Source organism: Chaetodon auriga, chromosome 15 (genome assembly GCF_051107435.1).
Source record: "Chaetodon auriga isolate fChaAug3 chromosome 15, fChaAug3.hap1, whole genome shotgun sequence".
NCBI lineage: Eukaryota > Metazoa > Chordata > Actinopteri > Chaetodontiformes > Chaetodontidae > Chaetodon > Chaetodon auriga.
This window is the reverse complement of record NC_135088.1, coordinates 13,319,184-13,333,683: the sequence shown is the minus strand read 5'-3', so window position 1 is coordinate 13,333,683 and position 14,500 is coordinate 13,319,184. Positions and strand designations below refer to the sequence as shown.

Sequence of the window (14,500 nt, the reverse complement as noted above, 5' to 3'; positions counted from 1 at the left end):
ATCTCTTTGGTTTTCCTTGGGGCCTTAGAATCTAAAGCAGTCATCACAGGATTTATGGCAACAATTTCTCCAACTTCATACAAAATCTGTCTTGATAATCTGTTCTGTGCAATTTCAGGACATAAAGAATAACATGTTCAACTGGAGGATATGAAGTATTGACCTATCCTCAATAATCTACATCAAGCTGGCTTCACTACTTAAATTGGCTCCTTCAAAGCGCTGACACCAGAGCCGTGCTCCCTTTTATATTGCACTTTGAAATTTCTGTCCTAAGACTCATTTTTATGTCCTATAAAAGGAGGCCCGACGGATTTGTAGTGTCTTTTTCACTGCAGCAGTTTTGTCAGTTGCAAAGGGGCTAAAAATGTGATGAATTACATCTGCGCTATTATAGCCATATCATTCTGGACCAGGCTTTTACAGACACGGTACAGCCTGTGATCAAACCAGCCTATAAAAAAAAAAAAACACTTCAAAGAACTCACTGATAAATTTTCAATTACCTCTATTGTAGATTTTGTACTGTAGGTTGTTCTGAACTATGTGCTTCAGAGCAAGAATTTCATTTTACTGCAACATAAATAATGAAGACGGTACTTATGATTTTACAAGTCATGTCCACAATGCCATAATGCACTGTGGAGAATGCATATGCAGATATTGGTTAACACTGATTGGCATAATGGTCACCAGAGTCTTGGGTTATGTAACCAGTGTCACACAAAAATAAATCATTTAAACAATAAAACCAACTTTGAATTTAATAACTGTTACAGAGTTTTTCTCAAAATGATCTCAAATTTTTGGACACTTGCTTTAATGTAACAGATACATGTGCGTGTATGTCAAGGCTAGCCAAAGACTTCTGGAGGCCCCTGGGCTATGGCTATTTATAGGCCACCTACCCTACTGCAATGCCTCACATGCCTCATCCTAAACACAGGTTATTACTTATACCGTATTGTTACACTGCACAGCTTACAGTATGTGGAATACACACTGACGCACGTTTGTGAAAGAATGCCACTCCTCTAGAGCTACAGTGATTAGTGAGTTGATTAATTGATCGCCAGAAAAATAATTTCATTGTTGAGTAATGAAGTCATTTTAAACAAAAATGCTAAAATTCTCTGCTTTCAGCCTCTTGGATGTGAAAATTGGCTGATTTTTTTCTGTTTTATAGCACTGGAAACATTATCTCTTTGGGTTTTGGACTATTAGTCAAACAAAATAAGCAATTTGAAGACATCACCTTGGATTCTGGGAGAATGAGGTGGACATTTCTCACTATTTTCTGACATTTTATGTACTGAACAATGAATCGTTTAGAAAGTAATTGACAGATTAATCAGTAATTAAAACAACTCATTGTTGTAGCCCAAATTTGTTTTCTTTTTTGCAATAAATCGCAATGCAGATGCATTTGTCCAATAATTACCACTGCACCTTTAAAATGTCTCTCTGAATCTCTCTAGAAAATGTCATGGATTTTCCCATGCTACAGTAGCAACATAAATCAAGATAGTTCCTTCAAAATTCTTCATTGATGTCTGCTTTTGCTCAACTGAGCCTCAGATGAGGCCTTCAACAGTTTAACTCCATATCATACCTCCTACATCAGCAGTGAGGTTACCCTGGTCACAAAATCGTGCAGCTTTTCAGATAATGTTGGTGTATGTATTTTAGGCATTGTATCTAGGTTGTTAAAAATAAGAAATTATGTTTCCATGTTCCAAACAAAACACCCTGCATGAGTGCAACAGACATTATTAAGAATGTTAACACATTGACTGAAGGATTTCTCATATCAGGGGAAGCCAAATCCCAACTTGAGACATATTATGTAACTAACGTGCTTACTGTCTTCCTCAGTTCATATTACGACCCTGCAGTGCCATGATAACTCAGACGGTATTTTTCGATTTTGCATAACCTTCCTCAGCTAGCTGTTGACAGGCTTCTTAAATACAATGTTGTTTCGGTGTTGGTTACATGCAGCGCTATGTTGAACTAACCCCTTAACCACCACACTGCAGGAGAGCCAGCCAACACGGTGACCCTGGGTACCAAAGACCTCATATGCTCTCAACTGGAATGCAAGAAAGATTGCACTGTAGCTGACCCCTCATCGGGCTCCCAACACACTCGCATGTTCAACACACTCAGTGAAATTCTGCTGCACTTCGTTCTCCAGGGCCCCCATGTTGTTGTAAGAACTGTCTGGCTGTGGCAAGGCAAAGAGCAGCTAATGCTTCCAAAGAGATGTCTCAAGTGGAGGAAATGGCTTTGTGAGCTTCTTTAAAAGATGATATCTTTGAGCACTATTCAATATTCAAAGACTGAATTGGAAAGAAAGCATGTTATCCTGCGATCAATGTGTAAAAAAAAAAAAAAAAAAAAAAGGTTTGTCTATGGTCTCACTGCAGCAGGATGTAACACAACATTTGTTTCTTGCTACAAGAGCTGCAGGGAGGGAAAGCAAAGGGACAGGGGCATCAAAAGGTCCATCAGAGAGGGCTCTATTTCCTCCAGGTCGCATATTATATTACGCTGCAGGATGATGATGGCAGGCCTGAGTACACATACACTTACACAGATAAACATAGATATACTCATACTCAGAAGCAATAGAAACGGAAGTTAACAGAAATTCTCTCCCACAGCAGTCGTGTTCAAGTCGCTGCTATAGTGAATTTTACAGCTGATATTATGTCATCATCATCATCATCATCGCTGCTGTTCTATAAATGAATACAGGCGTGTTGATCGCACTTGTCATTTTGCGTTTTTTGCCAAGACACTGAGGTTGAAACAAGTGGACAAGGCAAACGACAGCATATAAGAGTGTAAATCAGAGAGCAAGGTAACCGCTGCTCTGCTCTAGATCTGCAGCAAAGCAGAACAAACAGGAGAAGGAAAATGTGAAATGAAGAGAAGAAAGCATTTGCTGTAATAGATAAAAGACAAACTCAGACACAAAAGAAATGCAAGGGCTGCATCCTTAGCAAAAGAACCAGAGGTTGAAGAAGCGCTCAGATCCTTTACTCGAGTAAATGTACTAATGTTGCTTTGTAGAACTACTCCATTACAAGTTAAAAACCTATTTAATCCAACAGAAGTATTACCAGCAAAATGTACACTGAGTATCAGACGTAGAAGTACTTGCTGTACAGAAAAATCTCCCCTGTGACTGATATATTAAAGAAATATTCAACAAGGTCATAGGGAACAAAGAAGACATCAATACTCACTTTAAGTATAGCATGTGCAGTGGAATAGTGAAGGTAATGTTTTTTTTGTGGTTTTGAACACTTTATTTAGCACATGAAGTAGCATGGCCTTCAGTGTGGTTGCAAATGTATATGGGGGATGTATTGTGCACCTGCCCATGTGTGACATTTCTAACAAGCATGAAGCAATCATCACATACAGCAGAAAGTGACAGTAAGGGAGGTTTATTGCAGGAAGAATCCATGAACACCAGCACAGTGAGGGCGTTCATGGCGGTCTATTTAGGAGTACAGGCATGTTGCAAAGAGCTCTGCCATTATATTGTATTGTAAACCTCTGTTTCCATGTCAGACATCTTGACATTAAGATTTTGACTAAGAAAATGTTATGAAAATGTATTTGTGAAAATGTAAAGCTGCAGTAGGAGTATTTTTAGTGTAAAATTGCACTCATCTCACTAAGTCAAGTCATGAAATGAGGCTGAAGCAGAGAACTTTCTACTATAACTTTATACTGTTGATCAAAGTTTTAGTGTTAGGTCCTGTTACATGCTGAAAATCTTACCCTCTCTGAGTTGAGACGAGCCAAGAATGGAATATATAACTGGCTTGTAAAGGGTACAGCAGCAGTTCTCCATCAAAGAAGAAGTTGGACTCACCCACTATGATTGTACCTCCTGCAAAATGATTTCTTGGAAACCTCTAAAGCCATTGTGGAGACAGAATTTAAGTCTGAGGATTGTGCAGTAAAATAATTTCACAGCATTTAAGACTTTAAGAAAATAATCTCTTGTTATAATTTGGTTTTGTCAGGGTGCAAACAGTGCGATGCATGTATACATTTTGGCATCACAGAAACACAGACCCCTGTTCTCATTGATATTATTGATGTAAATCTTCAGTAAAGATTTCAGGCCAAGTTGAAGTGGTGACACCCGTGGTTACCGTTTTAGCAGCAGGTGCAGTTTAACACGACAGCAAACACTCCTTGAGCTTTTACTTTGTGAGAAATACAACAGAAGAACATCTGGTGTATCTGTTTACAGCCCAGTTAAACAAAGTCACGTTGCTTTGTTTGTGGCTGATTGCTTCACAATAAAAGCCACCCTGTGTTTTGCCAGTTGCTTTTAATATGAAGCGGGGCATGTTATGCTACTAGCGGATAATGTAGCCCCGAGCTGCTAGCCTCGAGCAGAGATGACGAGCGGGCTACAGAGGTCTGTTCAGCTCACTTCCTTCTGACTCCACACCCCCAGATTTCCTTTCCTTTTTTTCCACACTTGTAGTCTTTAGCCCCAGCTGACGCAATTATCAGACTTTGCGCAGCTCCCTCGGAAGCCACAAAAGTCTTTATACATCTCTTTTCACATGTGCAGTAGTACTCCCCAAGACCTGTAAACAGACTTTGATGTGTAAATCGGCGGAGTTCCCCTTTAAAACTGCTCTGATGCGGCATTAAGAGGGTGAACAGTAAACAATGAGGCTGATATCAATGATAAATTCACACTGGATTACATGCTGCATCATCTCCTGTGAATTCCTTGTGAGTGTGAAGCCACTTTGAATTGAATTCCACCTCTGACAAAAAAAAGAAAACTGCTACACATTGGGCTAATCACTGAATGCAGACACACTGAATGGCTATTGCAGAGAAAAATGCAGACCATAAAGAGCATAAAAAGTGGACCTTGATTTGATGAAAATCTTAAGGGTTATGACTTTAAATGCAAGATATTTTCCAATTTCCAATTCTTTTGCGCTAATGTAATTACAGAACATCATTTGGAGCTTAACATAGACAATTGACACAACCTTACAAATACAACAGCAATAATGTCATAATGGCACAAATACTGAGAGCCATGAATCTGAAAAGCTATAAAAATGAAGGCAAGAACAAGGCTAATGCCCAAGAAAACCTTGGGCGCTGAATTCTTATCATAAAAGCCATTCTGGTGCATTCATGGGAAATGTCTTTGTGACTTTTGCAATAGGAGGAAGCATTAATACAGTTCTTCAGAATTGCATTCGAGTCTAAACAGTTTTACCATGACCCGCGTCATCTGAAAGTTGAGTGGAAGAAAACCTTAACATTACCAGAGAAGAAGGGGGTCATTTGAGGCACTCTGAGCTGCAGACATTCAATTTGAGAACTGACAGTCTGGATACATCTTGCTGATGGGAGCAGAAACAGCAATTCAACCATAATACAGCTGAAGTGTGCATGTGCCAGCTGCATGTGCGGTTATTTAATACGCAAGAGATTTTCATTGTGGCTTTCAATTGATCACATTCAATTGATCTGATTGATTTGATTCCTAAACCCTGTGCTCACCGAACTGTGCCGCTTTCTAACTCCAACGCCATATTTTAACTTGAAGACCGTATGTCCTCTCAGTAAGACTTTGGCCTGCGCTATTCATTTTCATCATTTCACTGAGCTGTATTTAATAGACCATGGAAGGAGTGTGCCTCAGACACCATAAGTCAGACGACAAATTCAAACTTAATATCTCTCCATAACTCTCCATTTCTGCAGAGCTGCTCACAGTTTAGGGATCTATATGAGTTTATATTCTTAATCGATCAGCTTTGTTTTTCCAGTAACGTGCCCTTTTTTCCCTACACAAACAGTGTCTGCAGCACTCTCTACACTGTGCTGCACTCATGCACTTTGGTCATTTTGCCCCGCTGAAGGCTGGCAGGTCATTCAGAAATATTTATTGACTATGGAAAAAAAAAAAAAAAAAAACGTCCATATACTGTACAATCACAGGTGCACTTAAGTATAAAATACATGTACTCTGCCAGCAGAGTTCATTATCACCGGAAATGTTTTACATCGCTATAAGAGTATGAGTAATTTACTGTGTGTTCCACTGCTTTGTGTTCATAGTGTTACAGCTAATACTAGTTGCCATTTATATGATTCATGATGATTTTTCAGCCTCTTAAAAGTCATGATTAGTAATATTATGAAAGCTAATACTCACTCAGGCCACAGGAATTCTCCAATTCTCTACGAAAGCAAGCTCAGGGGGTGCGTTAAAACCTTTTCACATCTAAAGTGTTATGTGTGATGCAAATGATTAGCAGCGTCTCAGTGTATTTTGCAAGTCCTATGAGCATGTTGCCTCGTCTCTTGCGTATTCAGCTGGCTGAGAGCAAAAATGAAAAGGACAGGATGTTTGAGTGGGTTGGATGCATCTTGGCACAAACAAACAATCCATACTGTAACATTTGTTGTGCAGAGGTCCATTAAGACATGACAGCCAATCTCGGTTTCTTTGTGAGCTTCACTGACACCATTACAGATGCCTGTGAAAAGCAAAGCAATCTGCAATATCGCTGTGTGATTCTGCTGACCTCTGTAATGTATTAAACCAACAAGAGGGCTTTTATATGCTTACAATTAAATTTTTACAGTGAATGTACTAAATCCTATATCACCTATATGCATTAATATTACAGTATGCACTCTGGGTATTATAATGCCTGTTTACAGTACAATTAATCATCAAGGTTCCCAACCAATAATGATGTGATATGCAGCAACACATTTTGAGCTTGCGAATCTCCAAGGGAGCCTTATAATGCGAGCACAGATGCATTGGCCATGGCCATGAGAGAAGAGCACAGCGCTCCCGTGAGATAGTCGACAGAGAGAGAGAGGAGGGCTGCTTGGAGCAGAGAACTGTGATGTTTATAGTAATAATCTTAACAAGACTGATTTACTGCCTGCTTTATTTGATGCAGGCCTGCCACAGAGAGAAAAGAAGAGATAGGAGGAGACGGAACAGGGAGGCAGAAAGATGTAATGAAATGCTTTAATGTTTTGAGTAATGCAGGAGTTACTGCTGTCATTAGTCAGATGCTTTCATGTTTTCCTGCAGGTGAATTAGTATTATATATTTCATGATGCACATTGCACGGGTTCATGTCACCCTTTTTCCACCCTTTGACTGCCTCTTTGCGCCTGTTCCCACAGCACTGGAACACTACAGTTTTCATGTTCATTAGCTGTTTGCAGAGGGGGAAACCTTTTTCTTGACATTAGAAGAAATAAGTAATAATATAATATATTAGTAATGAGTTCTCAACAGCAGCACAAACAAACAAAACATTCATTTATTGTGATACAAGCTTCAGTATATCTGACTTGGCACTTACTAATGCAGACGTCCCTGAATACTAAACAAATATGGATGCCTCACATCAGCCAGAGAAGGTCCAAATTTAATTGATATGGTGTTATACTGTCAATGCAGAGTGTTTGAAACCTCACATGAACAACTCTGTAATCCCACAACCTTCTTGATGACATTAACACTTGCATGTTGGTCGCATAGGAGTCTTTCCCACCTCAAGCATCCATGCTGTGTGAACACGGCATTATCACGTGTGAAATGATATTAATGTGAGAAATTGATTTTTTTAAATGAAGTGTCTTGTGAAATGTCTAAAAACTACATATGTTTATGTGTGATGTTTTCACACATGGATCAGCTTTCCTCATTTAACATGCACTGAATTCACATGTTTGTTTGGTTTTTTTTGTAAGCTGTTTGTCAGCAGTTTATTTATGGTAAAAAGATCCAGTTTGTCTAATAGTGACATCTTTACTCGCTACATTGCTGAATGTAATGTGTGTAATGATCTACCAAGACCAATTTTTAGGTATTGAAAATTGGGTACTAAAAGTTCATGAGGTTTGAGTCTCCTGAGTATCCTTTTAAATTGGTGTTCAAGGCTATATTGCCCAGTGAAATTTGAAACGAGACCTGGTGTGAAATTGGGCCTCAGAATATGGTGAATGACCACATCATGGCTTGTGTGCTTGTTTGTTTCATTTCACGAGAACAAACAAAGCTAGAAATCATGGAGGGTTTAATGAAACGCAATATTGTAGCCTTTCACCTTGCAGCATTTGTGTGATTTTTGTTGAGATTGTTTGCAGTGTGTGTATTTTGGATCTCCTTATAACACACATTACCTACAAAAGTAGTAGCATTTGATGCAGGGCTGCTTTATTAACCTTTATTTGATTGCGCGTGGGTTCATGATGTGTCCGTCCCCGATATTACGTTGAAGATACAAAAGAACAGAAGTTGTAAGTAGTAACACGAGGAAGCCAGGTGCAGATAACGTTCACTGAAATGACGAAACCAATAAAACCCCTCATCGAGCCTCCTTGATGTAACTAATGTCACAGACTCACATTTGACTGCAAATCCCAGACATTAATTAAGATTACCTCAGTAAGAAATAATTTGGTTTGAAACAAACACTTGTGAGAGAACCTGCCCTTTTAATTAAATCCAAAGTCAGTACAAGGTGCTCTTAAGCATTTAATGTTAAGAAATCCAACCGGCAGTTAGTTTCTGTCAATAAGAAGAGCTTCGTGGTGAGTGCCCATTAAACCGAGCAGAAGAGTACTCATGTCTTTGCACATGGTTGAAATTGAGGCTGCAATTTTGTCTCAAGTGTTTCTCTGTGCTTCACTTAAGGTGAGGAGAAAAAAGTCTCAGGTTTAAAAACATCACGTAGGTTTCAGGTGTTATAACAAGGCCTGAAAAACAAGGCTTTGTGGTGTGCTATTACAGGTAGCTGTTTCTGCTGTGCCCTGTGTCATAATGACTGTGCATCTTTAATGGCGTAATGTTTTCATGTGAGGACAGCAGATTCTGTCTGTCTTGCCGTCAGCGCCTGCAATCCCGACTCCCCTGAAAGAATATTCAGCCCCTTAGATCTAACTCAACTTAAATTTGCACAGACAATGAAAGATGGATTATAGCTCTGATGTTTCTGTCCTCACACAAACGAAAGAATTCAGCTAATTTATATTTAATCACCATTCTGAGGTGTCTAACAGGTTAGAAATAAATCATATCAAATCACAAGGAGGTGTCAGGTTTACAAGCTGATCAGCAAATGGCTTTTGGCACAAGACTGCATGGATTTTCTCAGGTATCTCAAAAATTCCAGCACGACTTGTAAATGACTAATTAACACCTATATGCCTCATTCATCTCATGGAGATGGAAATGTTGAGTGCATGATAAAAAAATTTAAGCAGACACCATTGGTACGTACTGTGTGAGAAGGTGGATTAATTTTAATCCGGTTTTTAAAACAGCCACTTCACATTAATCACTTACTTATTCATATCTTATAGTAAAGTGAATTGGACAGTAAAAAAGTAGAATACCACTCAGATGCAGAGCTGCAGATCTGTATGCCTCATCCTAGAGGTGCTGTTTGGCTAAATTCTGTGAAATCATTGCAGGTTAAAGCTCTGCCCTCATTTTGAGATGGCCGCAGTTGTATTGTAGTATTTGGAAGAGTGAAAATAAAAGACTTTAACGCTCAACTGCTGCCATTAATTCACATCTGGGAATGTAAAGCTTCGTCATAATTTGCAAATTAGGCTACTTAACTGTGATTTAAGAGGAACGCAGACCTCTTTGACAAATCTTTCCTCCTTCCTTCCCGGTTTGAGCTTCTCTCTGCCTACTGCATTATTTTGAAAAATGAAAGACAGCGTGTGTGTGTGCAGAGCGGTGGGGCGGAGGGGGTTGGACTGGCTGTGGGTTGGTGAGAGGAATCTCATCTTCATACTGGGGATGGTACTTTAAATACTAAAAATAACAAAAAAAAAACATTGGAATAGTTGTCCTTGAAGGCAGCTACATCTCAAACTGAACAGCAGCTGCACAGACTAAACCAGATTTCATTAGGTAAACAAAACAATCCTGCTAATATCGTTAATTCTACCTATTTTCTGCTCAGAAAAGATGCTCATTCATGTCTCTGACTGCTGTTTCTTGTTCTGTCTCTTTTCCCAGCTGGGACCACATATATTTTTGGGAAAGGGGGGGCCCTCATCACATTCACCTGGGCCCCCAACGAGCGGCCGAGCACCCGAGCCGACCGGTTAGCCGTGGGCTTCAGTTCTCAGCAGAAGGATGCCATCTTGGTGCGAGTGGAGAGCACCCATGGGCTCGGAGACTATCTTCAGCTGCACATAGTAAGGATGGAAGGCAGAGTTTGGGGCTTTAAACGTAAATGTTACAAATCACTGGAAGATTGGCGAGGTATCACACTGCTGGGATGCATTAAAAATAGCATTTAAAGCAGATTAAAATACATTATTCATGCCATCTAAGGCAGTTCTATGAATATTTGTGTTCATTCCCTTTCTGGTCTCCAAATCCAAAAACCAGGAAACTTACAATTCCAAACTTTAAATACATTGGTATTAAATCTAAGAGTGGTTATGCAGAGAGATTGTCATATATGTTTTGCCATATATTTAATTTCTTTCAGATGTATCAATAAGACAGACGGGGCAGATTTGAGAGATCGTTCTCTGCAGAATAAGGCGCAAATTACCCTTAATAACACTTATGGTTCATACTGTGCTATGTAATCTATTACTCTGTGAATATGGAGCGAAAGAGGCATTATCATGTAAACCAGGACAATGGGCAGCTAACTGGAACAGTGGAAGTTAGTCCACTCTGTCTGCAAACACAAGATAACAAACAGCGATATTAATGCCTGAGGAAATCAGTGAGCGACACTGCAGAGTAATATTTCCCAGTGTTTGGAGGAAAGCAGCTGGTGACTAACAAACATTTTTAAGCTGGTGGAAAAAAGAGCACAAATAAACCAACATACATTTCTTCAGTTGATATTTAGATGCCAATTTGTGCGAGTACAGCTGAGTGTCATGAAAGCATTTCACGGAGAAAAGACTACAATGGTGACAAAGTTTTGGACAAAGTTGATTTGTCCAAAGTGAGGAAAATGTCACAATTTCTCTCCTTAGATATGATGATGAAGGTGCAAGTTATCTTATATTTGCACATGAAGCCTTGCTGGGAGAATTCTGAGGCTGCCATCCTGATAAAGTGACATGAAAAGGAAATAAATATAGATAAACCTCCTATGGTCTAACTTACACCATTATTGTAACTTGGCACAAAAACATCATGCAGAGTTTGTCACAGCTTGCATGATTCTCTCATTAATGGCATCCGAATACTGAGATAACATAAGAATGAATATATTAAGACCATCAATAGGGGAAACAATAGAGCACAGATCAGACGACGGAGACGTTTTCTGGAAATAGACACACGTGTCTGTTGGTGGAAGTGACTCTTCAGCAGCTGCCAGCATCTGTGTTTTTTTCTGGAGGGAAATCAGCCTGTTTAGCATGTAGCCATAGGACAGATGTGCCATGATGACGACCAGAGGGGAGATCTGTCAGACGTTTGTGTGCGGTGTCATAATTAAAATCGCACATGTTGTTAAAGCAGACAACAAAAATCAGGAGTTAGACCCTGATTGGGAGACACTTTGTTATGGTTTCATCAGGCCTGGCCTTGAATTTGCATCATATAATGTTCATAAATGATGTGCAATCTGCAAAGAAATGTTTTTTCTTTAAATTTAAAAACAAAATGCTATCTCTAACTGAATTTTCGGCAAACCTACTGAGAGCATTTAAGGTATGACATACATGCCTGTAGCTGGTCTTGGAATGGTTCAGATTGTTGTTCGAATGAGGTAAACTTAGTGAATCAAAGGGGACCACGCTCATGGCACTCAGCATTTACAGTGTCTTCCAGTCCAATCCAGCAGTAGTATTCAGTCCATTGTGTTCACTATTCCAAGCTGGTGGTTAATGATAGTTAACTGTTGCCCTCAAAAGAGAAGAGCTGAGGTAGTAAAATAATACTGACACTATCCAGAACCCATTTTAAAGTGCATTGTGTAACATTTAACATGAAATGTTTGTATTTGTGCCCATTTTGAGAGTTCGACTGGCTTATTTTTCAGTTTGTAGACGAGCCTGGTGCAAAAATCCTCCTCTGGATGTTTTTTGACTGTCTCATTTAAATTGTATTTCCAGTTTTAAAAGTGTGAAACTGACCTTGCCAGCCATGGACTGCTCGTAAATGCAAACACTGCTGCCTGTGTGCAACGCCAGCCGATAAAAATTTTTCCAGCATCTGCCAAGTCCTTGCACCCTGACAGATTGCTTACTTTGACACCTTATTATTGCTCAGTGGAGGGGGATAAAAAACAGTTCAGAGGGTGTTGAGCTTGTCTGTTCTGTATTTCTTGCAATTCTATTTATGTATATTATTAATTCCACATTTTATCAAATGAAACGTGTCTGTTTCCTTCCCCTGCTTGCCCATTGAAGAAGAGGAAAACTGCGTAAACTAGGTGAAGACAGAGAGAAGCTGGTCAAAATAACACTGGCCACAGGGGAGAGTTGAAAATAGTAAAGGAAACAAATGATATGTGAGTTTTTTAGTGCTGCAGGGATTTGGGGGTTTTCAGCTGAGGTGCCTTAGAAGAGAATTCATGTCTTTAAAAACTTCCCTGGAATTCACTCTTTCTATTCAAAGCTACAATATGACAAATATATAGAAATATAATCACAGCGGAACTTCATGAAATGGTGTAGCTCGTGCAACGAAAGGGTCAAAGTTCCTCCTTAAGAATCAACCTGTAAAAAGTCATGAATGATGTATGAACAGAGCACTTTAATTGCATGTGAAATACTCTTGATTAACAGATATTAGAGAGACTACTAGATTCTACCTGGCTGATAATTAAGACGAGATTGAGTTTTTACAGCTGCAAATGCAGCATTTGACCATCAGGGCTTAAAATGCTTCATTAAAACAGCATTTCTGAATCACCAATAACTCCAGACAACAAAAATAAACATTACTTACTCGCACAGAAGATTGCTGCATTAAAATGGCCACATGCTTAACTTAAACTGCAACTTTGAGGATGGCTTCAAAAACCAATTACTCAAACCATCTCCATATTCACCAGAGAGTACATTAGACAAGCTTGTGCTACTTTCAAAGGGTCATGTTTTTAATGAGTGTCTGAAAGATAAAACAAAAACAGAGGATTCATTGTGCAAAACGATGATAATTAGAAATGTTTAACAAGAGAGAAGCTTCAAGGAGATGGGATGATGACGTTAGGCAGCAACCTGCTGAGGCTTGGGTGGACCTGATCCCATAAGTTGATTTCTTATGCATTTTAATGTGCAAGTGCATCAATCGAGCAATGGCTGCTGCAATTTGGCTCTCGAAATTATATTCTGAAAAGGAAAAGCTTTCTTAATAAATATTCTGCCTCATTCTCTGTAGGAATGGAAACGCTTCACACAAAACTCATGAATGTGCATATTTCGGAAGGGCACTTTCAAAGGCAGAGTTCAACCTGCCTTCTTGCTGTGCTTCATTTCAATTTTATGATAGTCAGGCACAAATCTGATGCTGTGTGCTGTGGTTGCTAAATATTATAACTAAAGAAGAATGTTCTTTTGGAGTTTTTCTCACCGCTTCAACACATTTTACTGTCATAACTGAATATTTTCAGATTGAAATCATTTTAGTGAAAATAGGTGCCTTTGATCATTCGGGAAAACGTGCAACAGTTCAAAGGAATTAGGAAACAGCTCCCATTAAGCATGAAGCAGTTTGAAGTTGTTGGGGTTTTTTTTGTTTTTTTCGTTATTTGATGATCCGTCATTTTCATCCAGCAATCTCATTTACAAAGAAAAGGGTTGTTGAAAGGAATTGGATTTAAAAAATAGCAAAAACAATTGCTTTTATTTACTAGGTTCATTTTATGTTTGCCAAACACGTCTATCACTAATCACTTTATCATTCCCTGTTGGAATAAGAGAAAGAAATCTCTCAACTCCCAATACAGCAAATGCAAACTCCCACCTGCCTGCGAGGAGCAGGTGCCAGTAAAGAGTCTAGTAAATGTATCTGAGACAGAGGAAGACATCTGGCTGGTAACAAACAGACAGATGTGCGTGTCTTTTTAAAACCATCATGACGTGTCCAATCTATGCTCAGGTGACAGTGGTGTCCCATCACTGAAGAACTGTAGACTGAAGATGCTGAAGTCCTTTTTCTTTTTCATTTCATCAGTGAGTGATCTCTATCATAACATATCCTTTGTAACAATCCGTCCTTTTCCTCTAATACAAATGATCGGCGACTGCGGTTGAGATCGCAACGCTCCAGTGCAAACCAGCAACACTCCAAGGAAATGCCTTCTCCATCAGAACTGATGTCAAAACAGCGAGGTGGAAGACTTTTCATGAGGACATGCCTGACTAGGCTTATAGCAGAACACATGAGCATTGAGTAGCCACTTGAAAAAAAAAAAAAAAAAAAAAAGTGAACTGGAAAGGCCAAAGTTTTGTTTAC

The 14,500-nt window shown here is 39.2% G+C and overlaps 1 protein-coding gene across 3 annotated transcripts in view; it reads left to right on the top strand.

The window, feature by feature from the left end:
• LOC143333326 (neurexin-2-like) overlaps positions 1-14,500 on the top strand; it is a 115,394-nt gene that overhangs the window by 88,128 nt on the left and 12,766 nt on the right. For all 3 annotated transcript variants that reach the window (XM_076751389.1, XM_076751388.1, XM_076751390.1), the window contains one exon: positions 10,079-10,260. In XM_076751389.1, coding sequence (XP_076607504.1) covers positions 10,079-10,260 — 182 coding nt within the window. The remainder of the gene's footprint in view (positions 1-10,078; positions 10,261-14,500) is intronic.